General features: G+C 37.4%; 1 protein-coding gene across 1 annotated transcript; it reads right to left on the bottom strand.

Moving 5' to 3' along the window:
* Positions 1–333: 333 nt before the first annotated feature.
* STK26 (serine/threonine kinase 26) lies at positions 334–23807 on the bottom strand. Its single transcript, XM_010600416.3, has 10 exons — positions 23698–23807; positions 14202–14258; positions 8381–8489; positions 8139–8296; positions 7107–7292; positions 5894–6042; positions 4223–4316; positions 3218–3280; positions 3000–3136; positions 334–1913 (listed from the first exon to the last, which is right to left on the bottom strand). The coding sequence occupies exons 2-10, from the start codon at positions 14235–14237 to the stop codon at positions 1889–1891; spliced, it is 957 nt and encodes a 318-aa protein (XP_010598718.2). The 5' UTR covers positions 14238–14258; positions 23698–23807; the 3' UTR covers positions 334–1888.
* Between the last annotated feature and the right edge of the window lie 414 nt (positions 23808–24221).

Genomic DNA, 24221 nt, shown 5'->3' with positions numbered 1-24221 from the left:
AGTTTATATATTCTACAGTGAACTATAGGGCTCAGATCTGTATATGATATCCTAATAAAGCTCTAATTAGGATGACCATATAATTTATTGTCCAACCCAGGATATTTTTGAGTGAAAGAGGACTCTATTACTAATTTTGCCAGGACAGGAGGGTGAAATTGGGGCAGATGTTCACTTTAGTTATAAACAATGCTTAATATAATGTGAAGAATATCTTCCAGTTTTCAACTGAATGTTCCAACAATAAATTAAAGGGCAAAGGAGAAAATAAAAAAGGAAACAATTTAAATACCACACCGCACTCCCCCTCAAGAAAACAAACATTGAGAACCATGAAATTTAAATATTTATTTTGAAAACCCCCAAAACAGTGGAATACGCTTTACCTAGAAACAGTTTACAGGATTAATAGCTATAATGGGCAATGAGCCACACAATTTGTCCCTGTGATGCAGTTGTAGCCTAAAGTTTCAAACAATCGATTTATAAATTTGTTGCTTTTACTTTTACAAAAATATTCATTTAATTCACCATACGAATTGCAAAATTATTTCCAGATCACCACAGATTATAAATCGCAACTGACTTTCAGTTACATAGCAGGTGAAAATTTTAACGGAACCGTTTACTTCAAAATACAATGCATTTAAAATGATTGTTACAGTATAGGCACCAATGAAAATCATTTTATTGGCATAGACATCACAACATCTTTCGCAAGTGTTTTGCATTATTTTAAAGAAAGAGAAGGTAATGGCCACTTGGGCAAAAAACTATATTCTTTACTCGAAGAACATCTTCATTCTAATAATTGGCAATGATTCAGATAAAAAAAGACTTTTGTGCAAAAACTAAATTGTGCAGATCCAAACATTAAAACATTAAGTATTAAAACTAGTTAATATTAATAATTCTACAACTGCAGAAATATAGCCCTAATTCAAAACTTAGGCATAATATATATACTGAGTTTAGAAGAAAAAGGTATTACCCACTTAACAGTATCATAAATAGAACTGAAAATTAACTGTACAGTCTAACTTACCTTTGAATAGACAGAAATCATTCCATACTTACTATGGTTTTCATATGAACTAGAAAATGCTCATTTAAATACCCTTTCAAAAATGAATAAATGATGCTTATGTATTGTTAAGTATGAAAAACAAAAATGTATAAATAGTTCATAGAACAATTTATGGTAAAAAATATGCTGGTGTAAGTTATATTCATATCAGCTTTTTTAGGCTCTCTCTCTTGCTACATGTTGTCTGCAAATGCCTCAAATACAGGGCTCTCAAATGTGATAATCATTGAGCTGCCTGGAACATCATACCAACTTGGTAGAAGAATCAATACTTTTCCAGCTTTCATTTCCAGGGGCTTATTGAAACCTTCTGTTTTAAGAAGATACGATTTATTTCCACCTCCCCACCAACAGTAGTTTTTAGTATACGATTGTGTAAAAAACAAAAAAAAGCTTTTTGATGCTCGGTAATTTCCAAAAGTTGAATTTTGGATGACTTTGAAAGACCTGTATGTTTTGTGAGTGTACAGTTAACTAAAGGTCAAAACATGAAAGGTATTCATTCTAGTAACTTAAGTAATAATGATACCTAAAAGCAAAACTGGATCTCAACGTTCACTAGAGTACAGATGAAACTATAGTATTAAAAGTTCCTCCTTACAAAAAAATCTCTCCAAAATATAAAATGATAGACACCATCCCAAAATAGTTGAATAGGTTGTTCTAAATCTTCAATCACCAATATGTTACAAAGATCCAAAAGGCACATGGAGCTCAGGAGTTAAGCACTGTTAAGCTTGAAGTCGCTTTGGTGGGTTTCTCTGGGCCCGTACGAAACACCAGCCAAAAACAAGCTGTTTCTTAGGGGGATTCATCTGCCGAACACCTATAAAATTAATGAAAAAATTTAAATCAATGTAATAGTATGCATGTTCATATTTCTCATCTGTATGAACTCTGCAAAGAAGGAACTGACTCGACAAACTGGATATATTCTATTGACTCTTATCATGTAGATGTTAAAATATAAACAAGTTTCAAAAATCCCTTCTGAGTCTGATCTGGCAACTTCCAAATGATTTGTTTACAACTGGAAAACAGAGGCGTTTTCCATTAAAATCAAAGGGATTTTAAGAGGGGCTTTCGTTTATAAGTACAGGTAGGATCTATCAGATAGAAAGATCTGTGAAAGTACGTGCTTTTACAGGCTATATAGGTTGTTTCAACTTGATCCCAGTGACATCACAAATATAGAGAAATGCAAAAAGAGATACAATGGGGTTAAGGCTAAAATTAGTATCACTTTATAATAGTTAGCTTGAGCTAAGGAGTTATACGTACGTGCGCATATGCATAAAAAGTCTTGTTTAAAAATAATTTTTTAATTAAAAATAACTTTTTTGAATGTGAACAAGGTTAAACTATCTAATAGTTCCAAGAGGCAATATAGAAACTGAATTCAAACATAAAGGCCTTCTATATAGTCTGCAATGGATTCCTCCAGCTAAAATTCTTTCCTTAACTTTTCATACGGGAGTCGAACTTGGGATCTTTAGCACTGGAAGCTATGTGAATAGTGGTGTTTCTTCAAATGACGAGGGTAGTGGCAAGAAAGAAAGCATTCCTAGGTGGTGCTTACAAGGGCCCAAGTAAGGATATTCCTAGATGGTATTTACAAGGGTGCAAATAAGAATATGCTCAATCGCCTTTTGTCTATGCTCCCAGCTAGCAGGGAAAAGGAAAATAAACAGGCCTTTTCGTTCAGTGGAAAACTACCCTGAAATGCCTGAAGATATTAATTACAAAAACTAACGTTTAAGATGGGTAACAAAACAGCTTTCAAGCATACTATTAATAAAAAGTGGCTTTGTTCAAAACAATAAATAAATGATTGAATCAAGGCAATTCCATCATAAATTAACATTCAACAGAAAATGTCAAGAAAATTTTTTAAATGACATCTTAAGCTTACTTTTGAAATTTTTCAATTAGTTTCTTCACCATTTTATCTGTGATGCCGGGACAGGCAGCTTCCGCCACTGCAATACTTTTCTCGAGTTCTTCAATAGCCTGATTCCTGCTAGCATTGTTTTCATCCTGCTGTTTAAGCTGAAAAAGATCAATAGCCATAACATTCAAAATACTATACTACTTAATATAAATGTCCAAAGCTAATAAACCTGCACTTACCTCAGCAAACACAGGTGTGATTAACATAGACAAACAGCTCAGGGTTTGCACAAAATCTTGCTCCTTTGAATAAATAATATAGATTATGCACATGAAAAAGAAAATAGTCATTCAGGTTTTTCTTAGTTCTTTTATACCAAATGTACACTAATTTAATTCCCTCCATTCCCCCAAATGAGCTGGTAAAACACAAGTCCCAATGCTTCTTCTCATCACTAATTCCCACCCATAACCAGATAGTCTGTCACCTCTAGGATTACAATGTTGTTGTTGTTGTTAGCTGCTGTCAAGTCATGACAACCCCATGCACAAAGGAACAAAATGCTGCCCAGCCCTGTATCATCCCCATAAAATTTTCATTGGCTGATTTTTAGAAGTAGATGGCCAGGCCTTTCTTCCTAGTCCATCTTAGTCTGGAAGCTCCGCTGAAATCTGTTCAGCATCATAGCAACACTCAGTTTCCACTGACAGATGGGTGGTGGCTGTGCAAGAGGTGCACTGATCAGGAATTGAACCCCAGTCCCCCACACGGAAGATGAGAATTCTTCCACTGAACCACCAATGCCTCATGATTACAATACCAAAACTGACCAAACCCGTTGCTGTTGAGTCAATTCTGACTCATAGTAACCCTATAGGACAGAGTAGAACTGCCCCACAGGGTTTCCAAGGAGCGGCTGATGGATTCGAACTGCTGACCTTTTGGTTAGCAGCTGAGCTCCTAATTACTGTGCCACCAGGGCTTCAACAGAGAGCAGTAAATCCACTGTGTTTATGTATCTCTACGTGAACTTCAGAGAAAAAGGTACCAATGGCCACTTAAAATGACTTCTATTACCTTTTCTTAATTAGCTCAAAACTAAGCACAAATGAAGCATAGTATCCACCACAGTGACATAGACAGGCATTTAGGAGTATTAAATGCTAACATTTTTGGCCATCATAATCTCACTACAGAGCTTGAGAAAGTCTCTCAAGAGGCAGCGGTCATCTCCATGTACTTACCGCCCCATTCTGTAGTTTCTTTGGATCAGGCTTCTTCCGCACCGTAGTAAAGCTCCATTCAGGATGAGTATTGCTTTCCCTGCTGGTGGATTCCCTAAACAGATTGCCAAAGATACCTTGATAAGTTGGTAAATAATTCATCTTGATGAAAATACCAAATCACCACAGCCAGAAGCTGAAGAGATAATTGACCTGCTGCTTAAAAAAAAGCACAGTACAGTAAAAGCACCAGGTCTCAGTTTCAGGTAGATATTACTTTTAGTAAGGGGTAGCAGCGGTTCTCAACTCTAAGTGTACATCAGAATCACCTGTGGTGACCTCTTAACATATAGATGCTTGCTCCCTGACCTCTTCCCTGACCTCCTCCAGCTGACTGAATCAGCATCTCCAGTAGTGGGGCTTGCGATTTTTTTTCATAGCTCCATGGGTGACTCTCATGGGTGGCAAAGGCCAGCCACCACTGGAACAGGGTATAAAAATGCTCTGGTATTTTTTTTATCCCCTTCAAAATCTGGGTAATTTTTTAAAAAGTGTGGTACATATATTTGCTAATTCAACACTTTTTTATGTGTATAATTCAGTGATATTGATTACACTCTTCATGTTGTACAACCATTATTACCATCCTTTTCCAACTTATTTTGTCGCCATTAACAGAATGTCTGTGCCCCTAAATAGTAACCCCCCTTTTTCGTCTCCTTCCCACCCCTGGTAACCACTAATAAGCTTTGGTTTCAATATATTTGCCTATTTCAAATAAGTGAGATCATATAGTATTTGTTCCTTTGTGACTGACTTATTTCACTCAGCATGATGTTTTCAAGGTTCATCCATGCTGTGGCATGCACCTGGACTTCATTTCTCTTTATGGCTGAATAATATTCCATTGTATGCATACACCACATTTTGTTTATCCATTCATGTGTTGACAGACATTTTGGTTGTTTCTACCTTTTGTTATTGTGAATAGTTCTGCAATGAACATTGGTGTACAGGCTTGTTTGCACTTCCTGCCTTCAAGTATTTTGAGTCTGACAATTTCGTACTGATGCAGGAATCTGAGAATATTATCTAAAGAAATTTGGTGTTGCCTTTGGAGGAGTAAATTCTGGTGTAGCCTACAGACTTTCTTAGTCTAAATTAAGTTAAGGTCTTAGACGCTGAACTGTTAATGTAAATGCTGCAATTACAAAACACTAACTTATTTTTGTGGGAGTAAAGATCATATACAAAAGAATATTTAAATGTACCAATCTGGTGATGATTTGGTATGTGGCCAAGAGGTAGGAAAAGACCTGGAGGTCACTTCTGCAGAGGAATTGTGCCGGATGCCACAAAAGTATGAGAAGACATTGCCCATTATTACTTTGAGCAAACTGAAATAGCTTCTTTAATCTAATCCTGTTCCCAAATTTTGTAATATACTCAAGTATCCACTAGGGGTTACACCAAGACCACTTAAAACCAGAGCTATTCACTTCCAAGAAAAAACATGCTTCCAAATTCATTGTACTCCACAAACTCTGATTTTAAAAGATATTCATAGTCACTTAGGCAAAACCTTAGAATAGGGTTTATATTTTATGCTAGAGCAAGCATACTGGATAATAGCTAAAGGTAAGCAATATTAACATGAGCTGCCTACATAAAAACTAAATAATTTGAACATACGAATCCGAGCCCTCAGAATCCGATTCATCATCACTGTGTCCTTCTGCTTTCCATCTCTTAAATCGATCTATCAGTTCAGTCAAATAAGAAGTCTTCTTTGAATTTTTTACAATGAATTTGTGTTTCAGAAGTTCTTTAGCAGTAGGACGCTAAGGAAAAAAAGAGTATATGAATGTTGCTAGGCTCTTGATGATTGCAAGGGGTGGTAAGAAATCATTTAAATTATTGAGCTGAAAGGTGTGGTCATGAGGACAACTAAAATACTGTAGCATAATAGCTGATTCTAGTTTTAAAGTGGTTCAAACAACCAAATTAAATCCACTACTTTGGTACCCATCTGTTAAGCCCAATAGGCAAGACACGGTCTCCCTATCAGCAAATCAGCAGGCAGGGTCTTCTCAAAATCAGAGAAACACATGGCAGGATTATACAGTAAAGTAAAAATTTAAAAACATTTCAAAATAGAGCTTTAAGATACTTTGATTACATTTATTGTAAATTGAAAAACTGATGAAATCTACACAATGGTTCTCCATCAAGCATCAATACAAAATACCAATTCTGTAGGGTATATCCCCCCAGTATTTTATTAATAACAGAATGTTCATTATGAACTTAAAAAATAGTTATATCAAGCTTAGACAATTCTTGTATATTTCTAGTCTCCAGAAGCCATAAGGCAACATTATTTATTTATTTATTTTTAGGCAACTTTCTTTTTAAAAAGTGAAACAACTGTACTCAAATTCATCAAAAAAAAAATGAGAGGAACCCCCTACACTTTAGAAAAATTATATGACTTCATGCTGGAATTTCTAAACATTAAAGAAAAGTAGTTAAACAACTTCTCATGAAAAACAAAAATATAGTCTAATAAAAAACATTGTGAAGATTTACACATATACTTTAAAAATGGACATCATCTAAGATAAGTTATTCTTCTTAAACTTCTTTCCCCTTGAAATAGGAAATGATCAATAAAATAAAGAGGAAGGTGGGGACCAAGAAAAAGGTGCAGGTGAAGGAGAAAAGGAACTACGGGTCTGGTTAAGAATTGAATAGAATTAGCAATACAGAAGGAAGAACCAGGTTCCTGGATGGACCGTTGACAATTTTCACATGCATTGTACCCCCCACTGTAGGGAAAGCCACCTTCGCTGTATGTAGATCTATTAACAGAAAACAAATAGTAGTAATAGCAATATATACTCACAAATGATGGATCTTTGTTCAAGCAAGCATCAATGAACTCCTTAAAGGATTTAGTAAAGTCTCCAACAAGAGTTGGAGGATTGTTCTTTGGAATAAGAAACAGAACTCTCATTGGATGCATGTCGGAGTTAGGTGGCTCTCCTTTGGCTAGTTCAATAGCAGTAATTCCCAATGACCAAATGTCAGCCTAAGGTAAGAGAAAGAAAAGAAATATCATCTCAAGACTCCACTGCAACACACTGTTCAAACAAACAGCCTGTGGAATTGAATGGTCATACAGTATCAATGTGTCTCAAGAAATGTGGTGTTAATACATTTTGACTAATAGACTTCATTTACTGAAAAATAAAGACAATTATTGAATTCCTTACTATGTGCCAGGCATCATCCTAGGCAGTAAGGATTCAAGCTGTGAATAAGACAGACAAAAATCCCTCCTCTCAAGGGGCTTGCATTCTAGTAGGGGGGACAGATAAATAAATCAATAATACAATGACAGATGGGTGCTAAATTCTATGAAGAAAATAATAAAGCAGGGCAAGAGAACAATGACTAACGGGGCTAAGGCATTGCATATTTATACAGGATGGCCAGGAGAGCTTTTCTCTTTGGGTAATATTTAAATAGAGACCATATTGCAAGGAAGGTTATTCAAAACAGACGAAAGAGCAAGTGCAAAGGTCCTGAGGCCGGAGTGTACTTGGTATGCTTGAGGAACAACAACGAAGCCACTGTGGCCGGAGCTGACAGAGTTCAGAGGAGAGTGGTAAAAGATGAGGCTGGAGAGGTAGCTAAGGGCCCAATCATGGACAGCCTTATATATCATAGTAAGGATACCTTGGATTTTATTCTAAGTGGGATGGAAAGCCATTGAAGGGAATAGACCTCAAATGTTACTAGCATCAAGGAAATTTAAGCAGCAGAGTTTGACGCTTGAAAAGAAATGAAAACCAAGGCAGTTTATTAAATAGGATAGTGCAGCACTTAAATATTATTATTACAAACAAAACAGTTTGCTCTGGTAACCCCTTACTTTTGAGTCATAAGCCGACTGCTGAATAACTTCAGGAGCCATCCAAAATGGAGTTCCTACAAAGGTATTTCTTTTAATTTGTGTATCTGTCAGCTGGCCAGCAACTCCAAAGTCAGCAAGTTTAACATCTCCTTGTTCTGAGAGCAAGACATTGGCAGCTAGGAGGAACAAAAGGAATGGTAAAACTCAGCTTCCTCAGAATGCATCTATTTTTCTCTGGTTCATATAAGACTTTTGTATACCTTTTATGTCCCGGTGAATTTTCTTTTCGGAATGCAGATAGTCCAGACCTTTCAAAATTTCCTTTAGCATGGTAGCAATCTGGAACTCATCAAACGGACCAGCTCGCAGCTTGGGGGAAAAACACACACACACACAGGTACATAAAAGTGTGGAAAAAATACAATTCAAAATTGATATTATCTTTGAATAATGGAATCACTTAAATATATGAAGTAGTTCTGTTTATTAAACAAATGAGGAAAAAATGTCTAAATTGTGGAGGAAGAGAGCAAAAGAGTTAAGCCAAGGGCTGAATAGGTTTTTAAATGATTACATTTAATCTTGACAGAAAATATAAGCACTTTTACCTATAAAAACAAAAAGCTAGCTTCAAATTCTGAGGTTCCTGAATATAAATTTTACATGAAAGAGTCAACAAACATGCTTAAAGGATGACAGAACAAGCTATGCTTTTCTTTTTGTTTTCAGACGGGAAAAAAGGAAACCAACTACTTCAATTTTGGCATTTTCTGTAAAAAAAAGTTATGAAATATTTACACTAAACTGATGCTTAGATCAGACAGTACGTAACATTTTGCAGCAACCCAACTTGATCATATGAATCAGCTGTAGCACAATTCTCAGCATTTACATCTTTCAATAATATGGCAAAGCACAGAACCTTTTGGAGACTCAAATTTAAAGTTTAGCCAGGAATATAATAATTACACTGTTCAGACTTTCATTGTTGACAAAAAAAAAAAAGAGGAAAAAAAAAAAGATCAAACCGTGGAGGGATAAGGTTTTTCAAATACATGTAACACATTTCTCTTTCTTTCCCCATCCCTGCACCAAAGCCAATCGTTCCAACTGGAATACAAGGAAAGCAATGATTAGGTTTCAGGAGAATTTGTAATGGAATATCTGAAAATCTCTCTTGAAAATACATGGTTCTTTTAAAATTCTGGTACCTCATAAAACACAAACACTGGACTGTACAATATTATTACAGGAAAGGGTGGGAATCTAGTCAGAGCTGAGGGAGAGTTCTGTTTGCCGGTAGGAGGGAAGACGTAGTGAAAATCAAATGCTAGGCCGGCTCTGCCACACACTGGGAGGGATTCACAGCTCTTTGGCACCTTGTGCATTTCATCTTACATGAATGCCATATTTATGCTGAATAAAGGACACTCTCATGTGGAAATTTAACAGCTTAAAATAGAACCCATATTTTGGCCTCACCATTTAGTATTAACTGTGGGCTGTGTATATAGTATACTCCAGAGACTTCTGTAGTTCAATAGGTCCCTTTCCTAGGTAATATTATCTATTTACTTTCAAATCTACCCACTTCCACCCGCAAATGTTTCTATTTAAACAGTTGTGATTAAAGTCATTCTAAAAGGTGAAAATGGCACATTATTTTAATGATTAGTAGCAATGAAATACTCAAGTGCTACCAAATAGTTAAAGGACAAATGTTATACTATTTAAGATTGGTACTCAGTATCACTGATCATAAAATGGTGGCTGGACCCTGGTGGCGTAGTGGTTAAGCGCTATGGCTGCTAACCAAGAGGTTGGCAGTTTGAATCCACCGGGTGCTCCTTGGAAACTCTATCAGGCAGTTCTACTCTGTCCTGTAGGGTCGCTATGAGTTGGAATTGACTCGACGGCAGTAAGTTTATATATACATATGCATATGCATATGCATATACATATACATATACATATACATATGCATATGCATATACATATACATATATATACACTTGCTGTTCTACTAGCCAAAGTGTTGGCAGTTCGAACCCACCCAGAGGTACCTCAGAAGACATGCCTGGCAATCTGCTTTGGAAGGGTCATAGCCTATAGAGCACAGTTCTACTCTGTCACACATGAGGCGACTATGAATTGGAATCAACTCAGTGGCAACTAACAACAACTTAAGAAATTGACCAAGGTCCATGTGGCTATCATTTCTGAAGGACTTCTAAAAGTGACCTGGATGAGTCAATGTACCACCTGACACAGAATTAAAAAAAAAATTAAGTAAAAGCAAACAAAAACTGGGGCAAACTGTTTACACACTTAGCTGCTAAAGAAAAGGTTGGAGGATCAGGTCTACCCAGAGATGTTTTGGAAGAAAGACCTGCTGATCTACTTCAGAAAAATCAGCCATTGAAAACCCTTTGGTGCACAGTTCTACTCTGACACACATGGGGTCGGTCACCATAAGTCAGAGTTGATTAAATGGTAACTGGTTAGGCTAGGTTAAAGTTAAAGACACATTAGCTTATCTGCTATATTTAGGGTCAGGTTAAAATGCTGTAAAAGTAAAATCTCAATTAACTGGGTGCTAGAGGCTGGAGGATGAAAGAAGAAACTGTGGCAGGGAAATGGACATTGGGTGGTGGAGCTGGTGGTTTTATCTGGTTCATTATCTGTTAGCCAGAAGACTGTCCCAAACCTATGATCAGAATGTTTCCTTAGACATGATAGTAATGATTAGAAAAGGAAAAAATAGGGAGTTGAGATGAGAAGGAAGGTAGAGGAGATGAAACAGAGCTTTGTTTTTTATTTCCAATGCAACCTTGGAGTGCCTAATTGAACTTCTCTTCAATGACTGAAGACCTTGCCATGTCCCTAACAGGTACACAGCCAGTGTCCTAGCCTTGTGTAATTTACTGCTGTTGTCAACTGAGGATAAGCTCATCCAAAGATTGTACACTTGTGGGTCTGTGCATTTTCCCCATACTCCTTTAACTTCCAGCCACGTGGTTATGTTACACTATGCCATGCCTTCTCTTATGTTAGCATATTGTTTCCAACATTTTTTTCTTGGTGCTCATGTTTAATTCCATTCACCTTATTATATGTGTTTTTTTGAAAGTTACTGCAATTCTTTTTGGAAAGAAATGGAGTATAAAAAATTCAATAAAATAACACACCCAATCTTGACATACAGACTGTATAATAGACATAAGTTACAAGTTCATAATCTCATGTAATTCCATTAGTTGGATACCAGCTTAAGGTCATAAACACTCTGTTCAACATCCTTCTTGTTTTCTCTTATTTCCAGTCGCAGGGCCCTCCACTAAGTCTAATCTTTTCTTAAAAAATCCATTGCCGTCAGGTCAATTCAAACTCATAGCGACCCTATAGGACAGAGTAGAACTGCCCCATAGAGTTTCCAAGGAGCACCTGGTGGGTTTGAACTGCTGACCCTTTAGTTAGCAGGCATAGCACTTAACCACTACACCACCAGGGTTTCCAAATCCTTTCTTAGGCTCCCTAAATGATAGCATTCTTTTGTAGAGGGCTATACATAGAGAAGGAATGGCACATTTTCTCGTCCTTTGCTTTACTGTCTATAAACTACAGTTAAGTGAGGTTTATAATTAAGTTGCAATATTATTGAATTTTAGAGCTAGAAAAACAAAACTAGGGAGAGTACAAATCCTATTTCTTCATTTTACATTTGAGAAAACTAAGGCACAAAGAGGTTAAATGGCTTGCCAAATATTAGTCAGGAAGTGAGTGGCAAAACCAAGACTAGTACCTAGGTTTCTTGATTCTTGGCAAATACAGTTCTAACAACATTGTAAATCGGTTAAATTTATACTAATTGGTATTTTACTAGGCACAGATCAGAATGGCGCTATGAGATGAAGAATGCACAATCATTTTACAGGCAGATTTCATAAAACTGACCAAACCACTATTGGAGGATATAGGTTGTGTTAGTTAAGGTTGGGCCAGTGTGCAATGCTTAACATTGTCATCAGTGATCCTGAGGAACGAAGTGGACTAGTTTTGCAAATGTCTACAAAATGGTGAGAGATGTCGAGAGCATGTTGGGGGACCAGAGGAAGTAACTGTGATATATTTGGAAAGGTCTCTTATTAAGGATTGAATTATGCCCCCCCATATATGTGTTGTAAGTCCTAACCTCTATACCTGTGGTTACAAGCCCACTTGGGAATGGGTAGTCTTCGTTATGTTAATGAGACAGGATTAGTGTAATGTGTATCTTGAGTCAATCTCTTTAGAGATATAAAAAGAGGTTAAATGAGTAATCAGAGAGAGAGAGAGAGATGAGTGAAGACAGGTGTCAATCCACAAGAAGACAGCCCAGGAGCAGAAGCTCAGAAGAGGCAAGGACCTTCTTCCAGAGCCGACAGAGAGAGAAAGCCTTCCCCTAGAGCTGGCACCCTGAATTCAGACTTACAGTCTCCTAAACTGTGAGAAAATAAATTCTGTTTGTTAAAGCCACCCATCTGTGGCATTTTTGTTATAGCAGCACTAGATAACTAAGATAGCTCCTGATATTTAAAACATGGAAGAGAGATCATGGGACAATTGAGAGGGTTCTCGTTGGAGTTAATGAACAAACTGTTGTATAATAAGACTACGTGACAAGACAAATAGAAATAAGATCATTTAATTTCAAGAGGAGAACGAGGTCTGACTTCATAGGCATGAAAGATTATTATATAAACAGCAGTGGTGTTCTCTCACTAGAGAGGAGAAAGTAAGAAAAAAATAAACTCGAGCTTTAGGATGTAAGAATTAGATTAGACTCCAGGAAGGATTACCTAACTTGAAATTGATTAAAACCGAGATGAATTCCTAGAAGTAGATAAGGCTCTCCAGCAAGGTTAACTACAATTTCTTTAGAATGGTTTAAGTTTGGTTTTGCCTAATGGGAAGAAAATCTCTAATGGTCATTTCTATTCATAGGACTATTTGAAACTTTGAGTCATTGGCAATCAGGGTTAAAACCTTTTTTAAAAAAATCAATCACTTTCAAGTAGAAAAATTCATCCCTGCTTAAAAAAAAGGAATTAAAATATTACTTGATGATCTTAATCATTAAAGACTTTCTTCTTAGAGTATTCTCTATAATTTCAAAGGCAGAAGCATGCCAATGAACTCTAAGTCACCTAATGTTAAAGATGGAAGAGAACTTAGAAATAACTTGGCACAACTTCTTTGTTTTATAGGACACCAAGACCAGGGAGTTTGTGTGTCTGGTTCTTAGATACAGATGTAATCATAAGTAGAGCCAGCCTTATAACCCTGAACTCCCATAGGTCATCACAGTCATCTTTCTACTACACAAAGTTATCTCTAACATGATATGCTGTCACATCAATAAAGATTTTAAAGAGAAAAAAAAATTGATACGTCCACACTAAACTTGAGGGGAAAACAGTGTTTCTCAAAGGCATTTTGTGTGTGACTGTTTTGTTAGGTGGACCTTTTCCTGCCCACTGAAGGGTGTTTAGCATCCTGGTCCCTGCTCACTAAAATGGCAGTAGCCCATTTAAGTCCTTGTGATAACCAAAGATGCTGTCATGTTGCCAGATGACCTACAGAGGGGCAGAGAGGACTCCACTGGGTCTGTAGGCCTACTTAGAAGCCAAGCAGCACTTGGGGACAGCTACCTGCACCAAACATTTTTTTTTTTAATCTAAGAAGAAACAGTCTATTCAGAGATAAGCTTGCCAAGTCAAACTCTAAACTGACAGCAATTGTCACATACATACTCCTAATTTAGGGGCTTCATTTTATAAAGCTACTTGCATTTCTTACATACTTGGCATGTCAGCACCATGCTCAATCCTGCAATACAGCTGGGTCTACATAAGAGTAGTGGTCCTGAAGAGAGAGTTTAATTTGAACATATTAACTAAAACGACCAGTCACCCCTTGTTGTTGAGTCAATTCCAACTCATAGTGACCCTATAGCTTGCCCTAAAGCCATTGCATACTTCGATTAAAAGAAAAAAGTTAAAGTTTGAATGGATGCGTGTGTGATTATTTAAAAATACTTACAAGATCCAGTGCCGAACCACCACCCAGGTATTCCATTATTATCCATAACTTTGAACCCTGTAAAAGCCATGAAACAATTTAATTATAAATCTGAAACAAATAACATATTGTTATAAAATTGGATATACCAATGCACTGATACTAAAATATTTGTTTATAATCAATTGTTTAGAACCCAGAATGACCAAAAAGCAACTTCTGAACCTTGGTTCCCCAAACTAATTATTTGTCCTATGATAAAAATATAACAAAGAAGAGCTGTTGAAATATTAGCAATTTTTTAAAAACCCAGAAAAACAAACTGTATCTTTAAATGATTACCTCGAATGGTGATATTGAAAAGACAGTTACATTAAAGAATAAGGAGGTAAATGGAGATGTGCAGAAATTTTGAATGGGGCTTCTGGGTACTTCCTACAGGATTTTAGAGTTTGAGGACACTGGATATATTTCTTATTTCAGTTATTGGCCTTTATTTGTTATAATGTAGTGCATAATTTTTACCAGCCATAGTTAATGGGCATTTTTTTTTTTTATATACAGAACCTAGAAATAATATTGGGTTTTTTTCCCTTTGGGATAAACGGGTAAGAAAAAGGGAATGTGTAGCTTTAAAAGTATGTGATTACTATGATAACTCCAGGTAGAATTAACTTTACTGTGAGTTATACAAGAGGAAATGGAACTCACAGAGAACACATATATATGTATTCCAAAACAAATGTATACACACACACACACCATTCAGTTTTATCAGTTAAAAATTGAAATAAACCATTAAACCCTTGTTTTATTTCAGCTCTATTGTCCTATACCATTTCATGAGTAGTATTCTCTGAATGTCTTGTGGGACCACGGAGTTGACTGGAAGTGTTACGTGTGCTTTTACTATACTGGCAGCCGACAAGTTGTGAATGGACTGTGTTCCAGAAGTTCATTTCTAAGTAAGATGTTGAGAATTTTAAAAAGAAAGTATTTTCCCATAATGATGTCTAGGCTCCTGGAGTAGTCGCCCTAAAAGAGAATTTAATGCAAATGTATCTGTAGTACAGCATGAAGAGCACCAGAGAAACTAACTACTATTTATACCACAACGTTTCTATGGGAAAAATACATGCAGTGTTGTGCTTCAACTGCAATGCCAGGAATACATTTCTTACTTTTACAGTCCCAGCTGTAGGAGGCTGATCTCATGCTACTGCTGGTAGCCCTACAAACCCTAAAATCCCTGGGAAGACCTCAGAAGTTCCATTCAAAATCCCTAAGTATCTCCATGGGGCTGGGGATTTATCAAGGCAGAGAATGGACTCTAGTGATGTGATGAGGAGTGCTTAGGTAAGAGTACAGAGTTGAAGAATCAGCCTCGGGACAGGCACTGAGAGGACAGGATGAGTCAAATTAAGATAAAAACATCCCTCCCTTCTTTCTTGATGTTGACACTATGGTGACTGTGTCAGAAAAGATGCAATGTTTCCCCTACCCTCTCTCCAATAATCTTCACATCCACCTTGTCCTGCCATAGCAGGCGGGCCTGAACTCAAGAAAGAAAGATGGCACCTGGAGCTGAGAATCCTTGTTAGCAGCAGTGATTACAGTAGGAAAGAGAGGAAATAAGTCCCCCACAACAGTAGGGAGGGAAAGGGAGTTCTAAGAGCAGTTCATGTAGCTTATATTTATGTATAGAAATTTGGCATCCAGAACCTGAGAACTGGGGATCTGAGGCATCTTTATACTTTTTTCACAACGGTTTAGAGCATGAGAATTTTTTTCTTTTGCCACATGTCTGTGTCTAACAAGTGCTATACTGTGCCTCCAAAAACTCAAACCTGTTGCTGTCGAATCGATTCTGCCTCATAGAGGCCTTACAGGACAGAGTCGAACTGCCCTATACTGTTTCCAAGGAGCAGCTGGTGGATTCACAGTGCTGACCTTTTGGTTAGCAGCCGAGCTCTTAACCACTGCGGTCACCAGGGCTCCATACTGTATCTAGAGGCTAGAATTAAAATCACACAGCCTACTAATACTTCATCTTCACTGGCTTATGACTTCAGAATGATTCCCATTTCTTTACCTGACATTTAAAATAATAATACATATTTAGCTGTTTTGCAGTTCTGCATGAATGAAAGCACTTGTTTTCCAAGTTAAAAACAGTGTAAGTCCTTTTTTTTCTTTTTGCACCAATTCAAAATGGAAACTTACTATCCGTCTGTTTCTTACTAAAAAGTATTCATAGAAAGCTTGCAATGTGACTTTACGACACAGTATATACTGCTGAGTTATTAAAATGACAATGAAGCAACTTCCAAATCTGAGAATAAGGCTTCCTACTAGCAAGTCAGGGGGCAGTGGTAGCTCAGTGGTAGAATTCTCGTCTTCCATACAGGAGACCTGAGTATGATTCCTGGCCAATGTGCCTCATGCACTGCCACTACCCATCTCGCTGGAAGCTTTTGTGTTGTTATGACGCTGAACAGATTTCAGTGGAGCTTCCAGACTAAGACAAACTAGGAAGAAAGGCCTGGCGATCTACTTCTGAAAATCAACCAGTGAAAACTGTATGGATTACAATAGTCTGATCCCGTTGTACATGGGGTTGCCATGAGTTGAGAGCCAACTTGATGGCAGCTAACATCGACACCAACCAGCAAGTGAGCTGTTCAGCAGAACTAGGACTCCTCTGTAACAGGGAGGGGACCAGAGGTACCTGATAGCTTCTCTGGCTGCCTCCTTCTGACTGCCACTCGCGGAGGCAAACCTCACTGGGGGATGGCCATAGGTCTGGACATTCAGAAGATTGCTATGCAGGCATGGGACTGAAGCAAGGCCTGAGTGGGTGTCACAGATTGAATTGTGTCCCCCTAAAATATCTGTCAACTTGGTTAGGTCATGATTCCCTTTTATGATTGTCTACCACTTTATCATCTGATGTGATTTGCCAATATGTTGTAAATTCCATCACTGTGATGTAATAAGATGGATTAGTGGCAGTTTTTTTTATATTGATATGGTCTACCAGATTAGATAGTGTCTTGAGCCAATCTCTTTTGAGATATAAAAGAGAGAAGTGAGCAGAGAGATATGGAAACCTCAAACCACCAAGAAAACAGCACTGGGAGCAGAGCACATCCTTTGGACTTGAGGTTCCTGCGCTGAGATGCTCCCACAAGGGAAGGCAGATGATGAGGACCTTTCTCCAGAGCCGACAGAGAGAGAAAACCTTCCCCTAGAGTTGGTGCCCTGAATTCAGATTTCTAGCCTACTGGACTGTGAGAATAAGCTTCTCTTTGTTAAAGCCATCCACTTGTGGTATTTCTGTTACAGTAGCACTAGATGACTAAGACAGTGAGAAAGGTGGGAATGGTGAGCTGGCAGGGCTCCTCCCTGCTTTAGGAAATTGGATCCACAGAGGCTCTTCTTACTGACTCCTTGTCCACAGCAGGTCTCAATGACTGAATTAAAATACCAACCAAACAAAACAAAGTAAAAAAAAAAAAAAAAACCTAGACACTATGACTCTATTCTTTTGGGGGACTACAACTTCAACCTTTGATTTCTGGTAAAAGACTTTAGTGCGGGAGAATGCAATAAGTATGTTTGGTTTGTTTTTTTTAAATATCTTAAAAGGCTAAGATGATATGTACATACTGGCTCACAATTCCAAAAGAGCCAAGTGACTGTAAACTATAATCATATACCCATCACATTTAAACATAACACGTCCCTGAAGGTAAAACTCCACTTATATAAGAACACACTTATATGAACAATGGGTTGAAAGAGTAAGTTTAAAGCCCTTCATCAACATGGGGTGTGGGGGTGGGGGAGCTGGGTATTAGGAAATTGTTCTTTATTCCCAAATACAGAATACTGGCTCAGTGGTAGGATTCTTGCCTTCCATGCAAGAGACCAATTCCCAGCCAACGAGTCTCAAGCACAGCCACCACCCATCTGTCAGTGGAGGCCTGTGTGTTGCTATGATGTTCAACAGGTTTCAAGGGAGCATTCAGGCTTAGACAGACTAGGAAGAATGGCCTGGAGACCTACTTCTGAAAAATCAGTCACTGAAAATCCTATGGATCTCAACAGTTCAATCCCATTGTGTATGGGGTCACCATGAGTTTGGGGCCGACTCTTCAGCAGCTAACAATAATAATGACAGAAAGTAATATCTCGAGTCCTACTGCTAACTGGGGAGAAATAGGAGCCTAGTGTTAACAAATTACTGATGTCCAGGAGTCACCCAATGGTGATAAGGCCTTTGAACCACAATGTTTGCTGCTAAAGCAGACACTTGGCCCAAGGGAGTAGAAATGCTGCTTTTGTTCCAAATGGGAACTTGGAATTCATTTGTCTACTGGAAAAAAAAATGTAAGGTGCTTGTTATATGTGTTTGAAAGAGCATTATTCGTACTATATATTAAGTACATGTTGAATTAAATAGATTTTGGCCACTGATCTGGGAATCTAATAACCAATTATAACACTGACCACAAAAACCTACATGTAAAATTTTACAGTACTGAAAGGAACAATAGAGATCATTTTGCCCAGAACATGGCAGATACTTTATCACCTCCGAACCATTTTACTCCTACTCTGGAATGCCTTATCCATTCCTCACCCTCACATCCCAGCCCCCAAATCATACTCAAGACCTAGTTCAAATGCTACCTGTCCAATCTTAGGGTCATTGCACTTGATGTCCCTACAGGTAACAGGGTTATATTAGGCAAGTTGGAGTGCTGGGTGGTGCAGTGCTTAAGAGCTATGGCTCCTAACCAAAAGATTGGCAGTTCAAATCCACCAGGTGCTCCTTGGAAACCCTATGGGGCAGTTCTACTCTGTCCTATAGGGTCGCTCACTATGAGTCAGAATTGACTCAATGTCAGTGGGTTTGGTTGGTTTTTTGGTATTAGGCAAGTTGGAAATATATGTCTGGAACTGAGGAGAGAGGCTAGAACCAGAGACATGAATTTAGAATTTGTAAGCATAGGAGGGGATGAGATTGACCAGAACTAATATGCAGAATGAGAGGAGTACATATAGTAGGCACTCAACAAATGCCTGTTGAATTTAGTCTTACGTGAGGTGTCCTAGAGGTGTGTTACATTAAACTTAAAGGCATTCTTATTTTGAGATAAGAAGATTGTTAAAAAGAGAGAAAACATTTCCCTCAAGTTTTGTAAGTTCCAAAATAATTAAAAACAAAAAAAGAATATTCCAGAGATATTCATCATACCCTGGAAGTAAGCGTGCATACACACACACATAACGCACAAAATTTCAGAGAAAAATAATGAGAAGGCCACAAAACTATACAAACTGTTCTGGAATATTTTACTTCAATCATTCAGTTCTTTCCTTTTTTATTTTTATAAATATTGCTGGTGGTTGTGGTATGTAGGGGGAAGATATTTCCTTAACAAAAACAGAAATCTAATGGCAATTTTCAGCAGCAAATAAAGGCATGATTCAAATTCTATTCAACGCGAGAGCGAGCTTCACTTTAAGATTTACATTGAACTAGAAAAATATTTAAAGATTATAAAAGATTCTTCCAATATTATGAGATCAGAAGGGAAGAGCTTGCTTATTTTAGCACTCTTCATAAAGACTAACTTTGTCTGTCAAGAAAATCTGCAGTGAACTAAAATGAAAGGAAAACACTGTGGTCATATTGATGTGTTTGTTTGGCTTTTACCCTTGTTTTTAAGAATGAAGTTATACAGTAAGCTCAGTCAAAATGAATACCTACTACATTTTTGCATGTCTCAAGGAAATTACTACAACTGCGTACAGTTTCAGAGAGCATGCAATTTTCTCTCAAATGTAATAACTTTTTTCTCCCACTTACAGTGAGGTCTTGGTTATGTACAATATCCTGTATAGGGACAACCTGAGAAAAATCCATATCCTATTTGACTCAGTTAACTGGACTCCCAAAATCCCCCAATGCCATTTGAAATGAAGAATGCAGTTCCCGTGATGGTACTAAGAGGATGTGGCCTTGTGTTATGTCAACTGCACTAAACAGAACCCTGTTATATTTTATGTGATGTTAATTTTTTTTAAATGCAAGCCCAAATAGACACACTATAATATAAATGGAAAACAAGAAGTTGGTCAGCCTAGAAAGAATGATTAGATAATATAAATAAAATCATAAATCAATTAGAATCGTAGAAGGATATTTCTCTGTCTCTGTGTGTACACACATACATCTGTATAGAAATTACATACCTAGATACATACAACCTGCAAAAGCCAGAACTTGTGTAAGGTGGAAACCCGTCAGAGGAGGAAAACTCAAATATTTTCCACTAATAGAGAGCAAAGGAAAGGGGTAAGACTGCACCCTATCAAAGGTGGGAAACTTTTAAGACCCGGAAAAACAAGGCAGTCCCTTTGAGTTCTGGCTCTCAGGGGTTTCACTGTAATATTGCATGCCTGCTATGTGCCAGATACTGTGTTTATATACATTTTCTCTTTTAAGTTTCCCAGTGCCTTTGAAAGGAAGGAATTATTATCTCCATTTATAGATGAAGAACCTGAGGAGCCGAGAAAGGAAGTTACTTGCTCACTCACACACACATACACACACACACATTAATTTACTTTAATGTAAACAGATTCAGGCTACAAATAATATCTTCCAGCTGTGAATTTCTATGATTTTATCATGAAGCAACATGTTCTTCAAAGCAGTCTTGGAAGAAGTACAGCCAGAGTGGACATGTTATCAAAAGGGACCAGTCACTGGAGAAGGACATCATGCTTGGTAAAGTAGAGGGACAGTGCAAAAGAGGAAGACCCTCAGAGAGATGGATTGACACAGCGGCTACAACGGGCTCATACATAGCAAAGATGGTGACGATAGTACAGGACCGGGCCGTGTTTTGTTCTGTTGTACTTAGGGTAGCTATGAGTCAGAACCGACTTGACAGCATCTAACAACAACATAACAAAGGAAATGAGAATAATTGAACGTAGTCCTTTAAAAAGACATCTTGAATGATGGTTTTATATCACTGATTGGTCTGAGAACATTCCACAATCAAGATTTGGATAAAATGAACAGATAAGTTTAGTCGGGATCGACTTGATGGCACTGGGTGGGTATTTGTGTATTTAAACACTATTTACTGGGTGACTAGTACAGGTATACTACTGTATTAGGCTTTGAGAAGAATTAAAAAAAAACTTGAAATCTTAGGAATAAAAAATTTAAACAGCGCTAGAACTCATTGTCCATGAGAGTACTGAATGTGAATAAACAAAGGCTATGAGGAACCAATAAAACACAGTCAACACCATTTCAGTACCCATTTTCAATATAATATGAGATAAAAAAAATATGAGATAGCCGATTTTAAATAGGCCTTAATTAATATTTTAAGTCAGTCACCAAAAATAGCTTATCTGTTACAGCTGCCTAAAAATAGCAAGGGTTCAGGTTTGCTCTAGAGTGGGTCTGGAATTACCAGGATCCAATCCAGAAAGAGTTAACCAGAATTAGCAAACGCAAACACACACATACACAAACACTCCCCGCAACGAATTCCTAGGACTGCCTACAACCAAGCCTGCTAAGGGAATTAGGAGGGGAACCTAGAACTATTTAGACTGAGTGATCACTCATAGAATTTCTAAAAAAGAATCTGATTTCTTAAATTAGCTTTTAAGGAAAGAATATGAAAGCTAAATTATGCCACAAAGAACCAAATAATTATATGTATAGTAAAATATAGTAACAGCTAACACTTAGATGTAAATGCTGAAAGTGGATAGAAATTATCGGCATTATCACCTCCTGGAGCCTTTTCTTCACTCTATCCCTGAAGAAAAGGACAAAAATAACTACTTGCTTATTTGTGCGCCAACCATACCTTGCATACACTTTAATCATAAAATTCACACCATTTTAGTGTACCTCTGGACAGTTAGCTCCTTGAAGGCAAGAGTAAGTTACTCATTTTTATTTCTCTAGGACCTAGTACAGTGTATGACACATTTTTTCCCATTGCCATCCAGTCAATTCCAACTTACCGCGGCTGTACAGGACTGAGTAGAACTGCCCCATAGGGTTTCCAAGGCTGTAATCTTTACGGAAGCAGACTGCCTCATCTTTCTTCCACAGAATGGCTGGTGAATTTGAACCCCCGATCTTTTGGTTAGCAGCCAAGTGCTTAACCACTACACCATGAGGGCTCCTTGTATGGCACATACTGGCTGTTTAATGATTCATTCTACTCTGCATTCAATCCACATTCATCTAATTCATGTAACAACATAATGTAAATAATAATGTGGCATAAATCAGGCTTTAGTAAAAAAAAGGCAGTGTAACTGATGATGAATTTCTGTATCAGGATTAACTAATACAGATGTAGATCAATAACTACCCTAGGGTTTATTTGGTCTGCAGAGCTTAAAAAGATGGCATTAATTTTTATGTATGTCAACAGCTTAATGAGTTATATATATATCCCTTTTGGCCTACGGATAGCTGAACAAGAAAAAAACAAACAAGCAAACAAAAAAAAAAAAAAGGAGGGAAAAATAACCTTCTTCTTATAATCCCTGAAAGACAAAGATCTAACTAATACTGTGTTTTTTAAAAAAAATTCAACACAGAGATAACAATTTTAATTTTAAGAGAAGTTAAACTCTAGCCTAAGCTAGATGTTTTTCAGCTATTTATACTTCACATTTCAATAGACACAAATCCTGACTTTTAACTCTGGAACCCAAGAACTCTTGGGTTTTACTAACTAAAGAGTTTTCTATTGTGCAGTAACATCTCCATCTGCTGGAACTTTAGGTGTCTGCTAACTCCATGATCCTGGAACCAGTAAAAATTCAACTTATTTTTTTTTGGGGGGGGTGGGGGCAGATATTATTCCATTTAATTTCATCTCAGCAAATATTTATCATGAGCTTAAGATGTGCCAGGTCCTGTGCTAAGTGATACAAAAATCAAGAACGGTTAAGCAAAAATCTCCGCCATCAAAGAGCTCACAACCTGGCGGGAAAGACAGGTATGTAAATAACCACCCGTAACTCAATGAAGTAAGTAAGCGATATGCTTACGTTTTCCATCAGTTCTGAGGTTGAGACAGGCAGAACCATGGAGAGTCATGTGTGAAAGCCCAGGGGTATAGCTCTTTCCTGACAAAGGATACATCTGAAGGTCCAGCTGCATTTCTGCTCCTTCATCCCACCAAAAGTTGAGGTGTGGAAAAAGGGTGCAGCTGAGAACTGGGATGCACTCAGGATACAGCTGCTAAATGTAACAACAGTCTATTTGGCACTATAAATGGAGCTGGGGTCTGCCTGGGGGACAAAGGCTGCCAAATCTTAATTTAAGACATTACCTTTCAAAAAAAAATGAATTAAAAAAAACATTAAGTTAAAAAGAAACAAAAGAAATAATAATACGTTAAACTTATAATGAAAATACCTTATGACTTAAATAATATAGCACACATATTACCTTTAAATATGACCCATAGTATTTCGTTACGTATGAGCTGTCACACTGACTCAAAACAGTTATCTCTTGCTGAATGTCTTCAATTTCATCTTCGGCTTCCTCTAGGTCTATGATTTTAATAGCAACCACTTGCTGGGTACGGTTATCAATGCCTTTGAAAACTTCTCCAAAGGAGCCTTTCCCAATGCGCTCTAATTTTGTGAACAGTTCTTCTGGATCGGCTATATTATTCTAAGGGGGAAAAGAGATAAAGAGGGAAAAAAAAAAGACAAGTGCTTTGAATCAAATGTTTTTAAATGAAGAAAAATAAATCACATAAGACAGTAACACATTTTTTAAAAGCATAAAAAGAAGTCCTTTGACTTGCCGCATGTGCTTTGTTAGAACAATTGTAATCCTCAATGATCCACTAGTCTATATTCTATTGAATCATTCACACTAACTGGGATTAGCTGATCTTCCTACCACAAACAATCCCATACAGCAAATGTTGTCTGAGCTCCCTGCCAAAGGATCAAGCACTT

Source organism: Loxodonta africana, chromosome X (genome assembly GCF_030014295.1).
Source record: "Loxodonta africana isolate mLoxAfr1 chromosome X, mLoxAfr1.hap2, whole genome shotgun sequence".
Classification (NCBI taxonomy): domain Eukaryota; kingdom Metazoa; phylum Chordata; class Mammalia; order Proboscidea; family Elephantidae; genus Loxodonta; species Loxodonta africana.
This window is presented reverse-complemented; position numbering and strand designations above follow the sequence as displayed.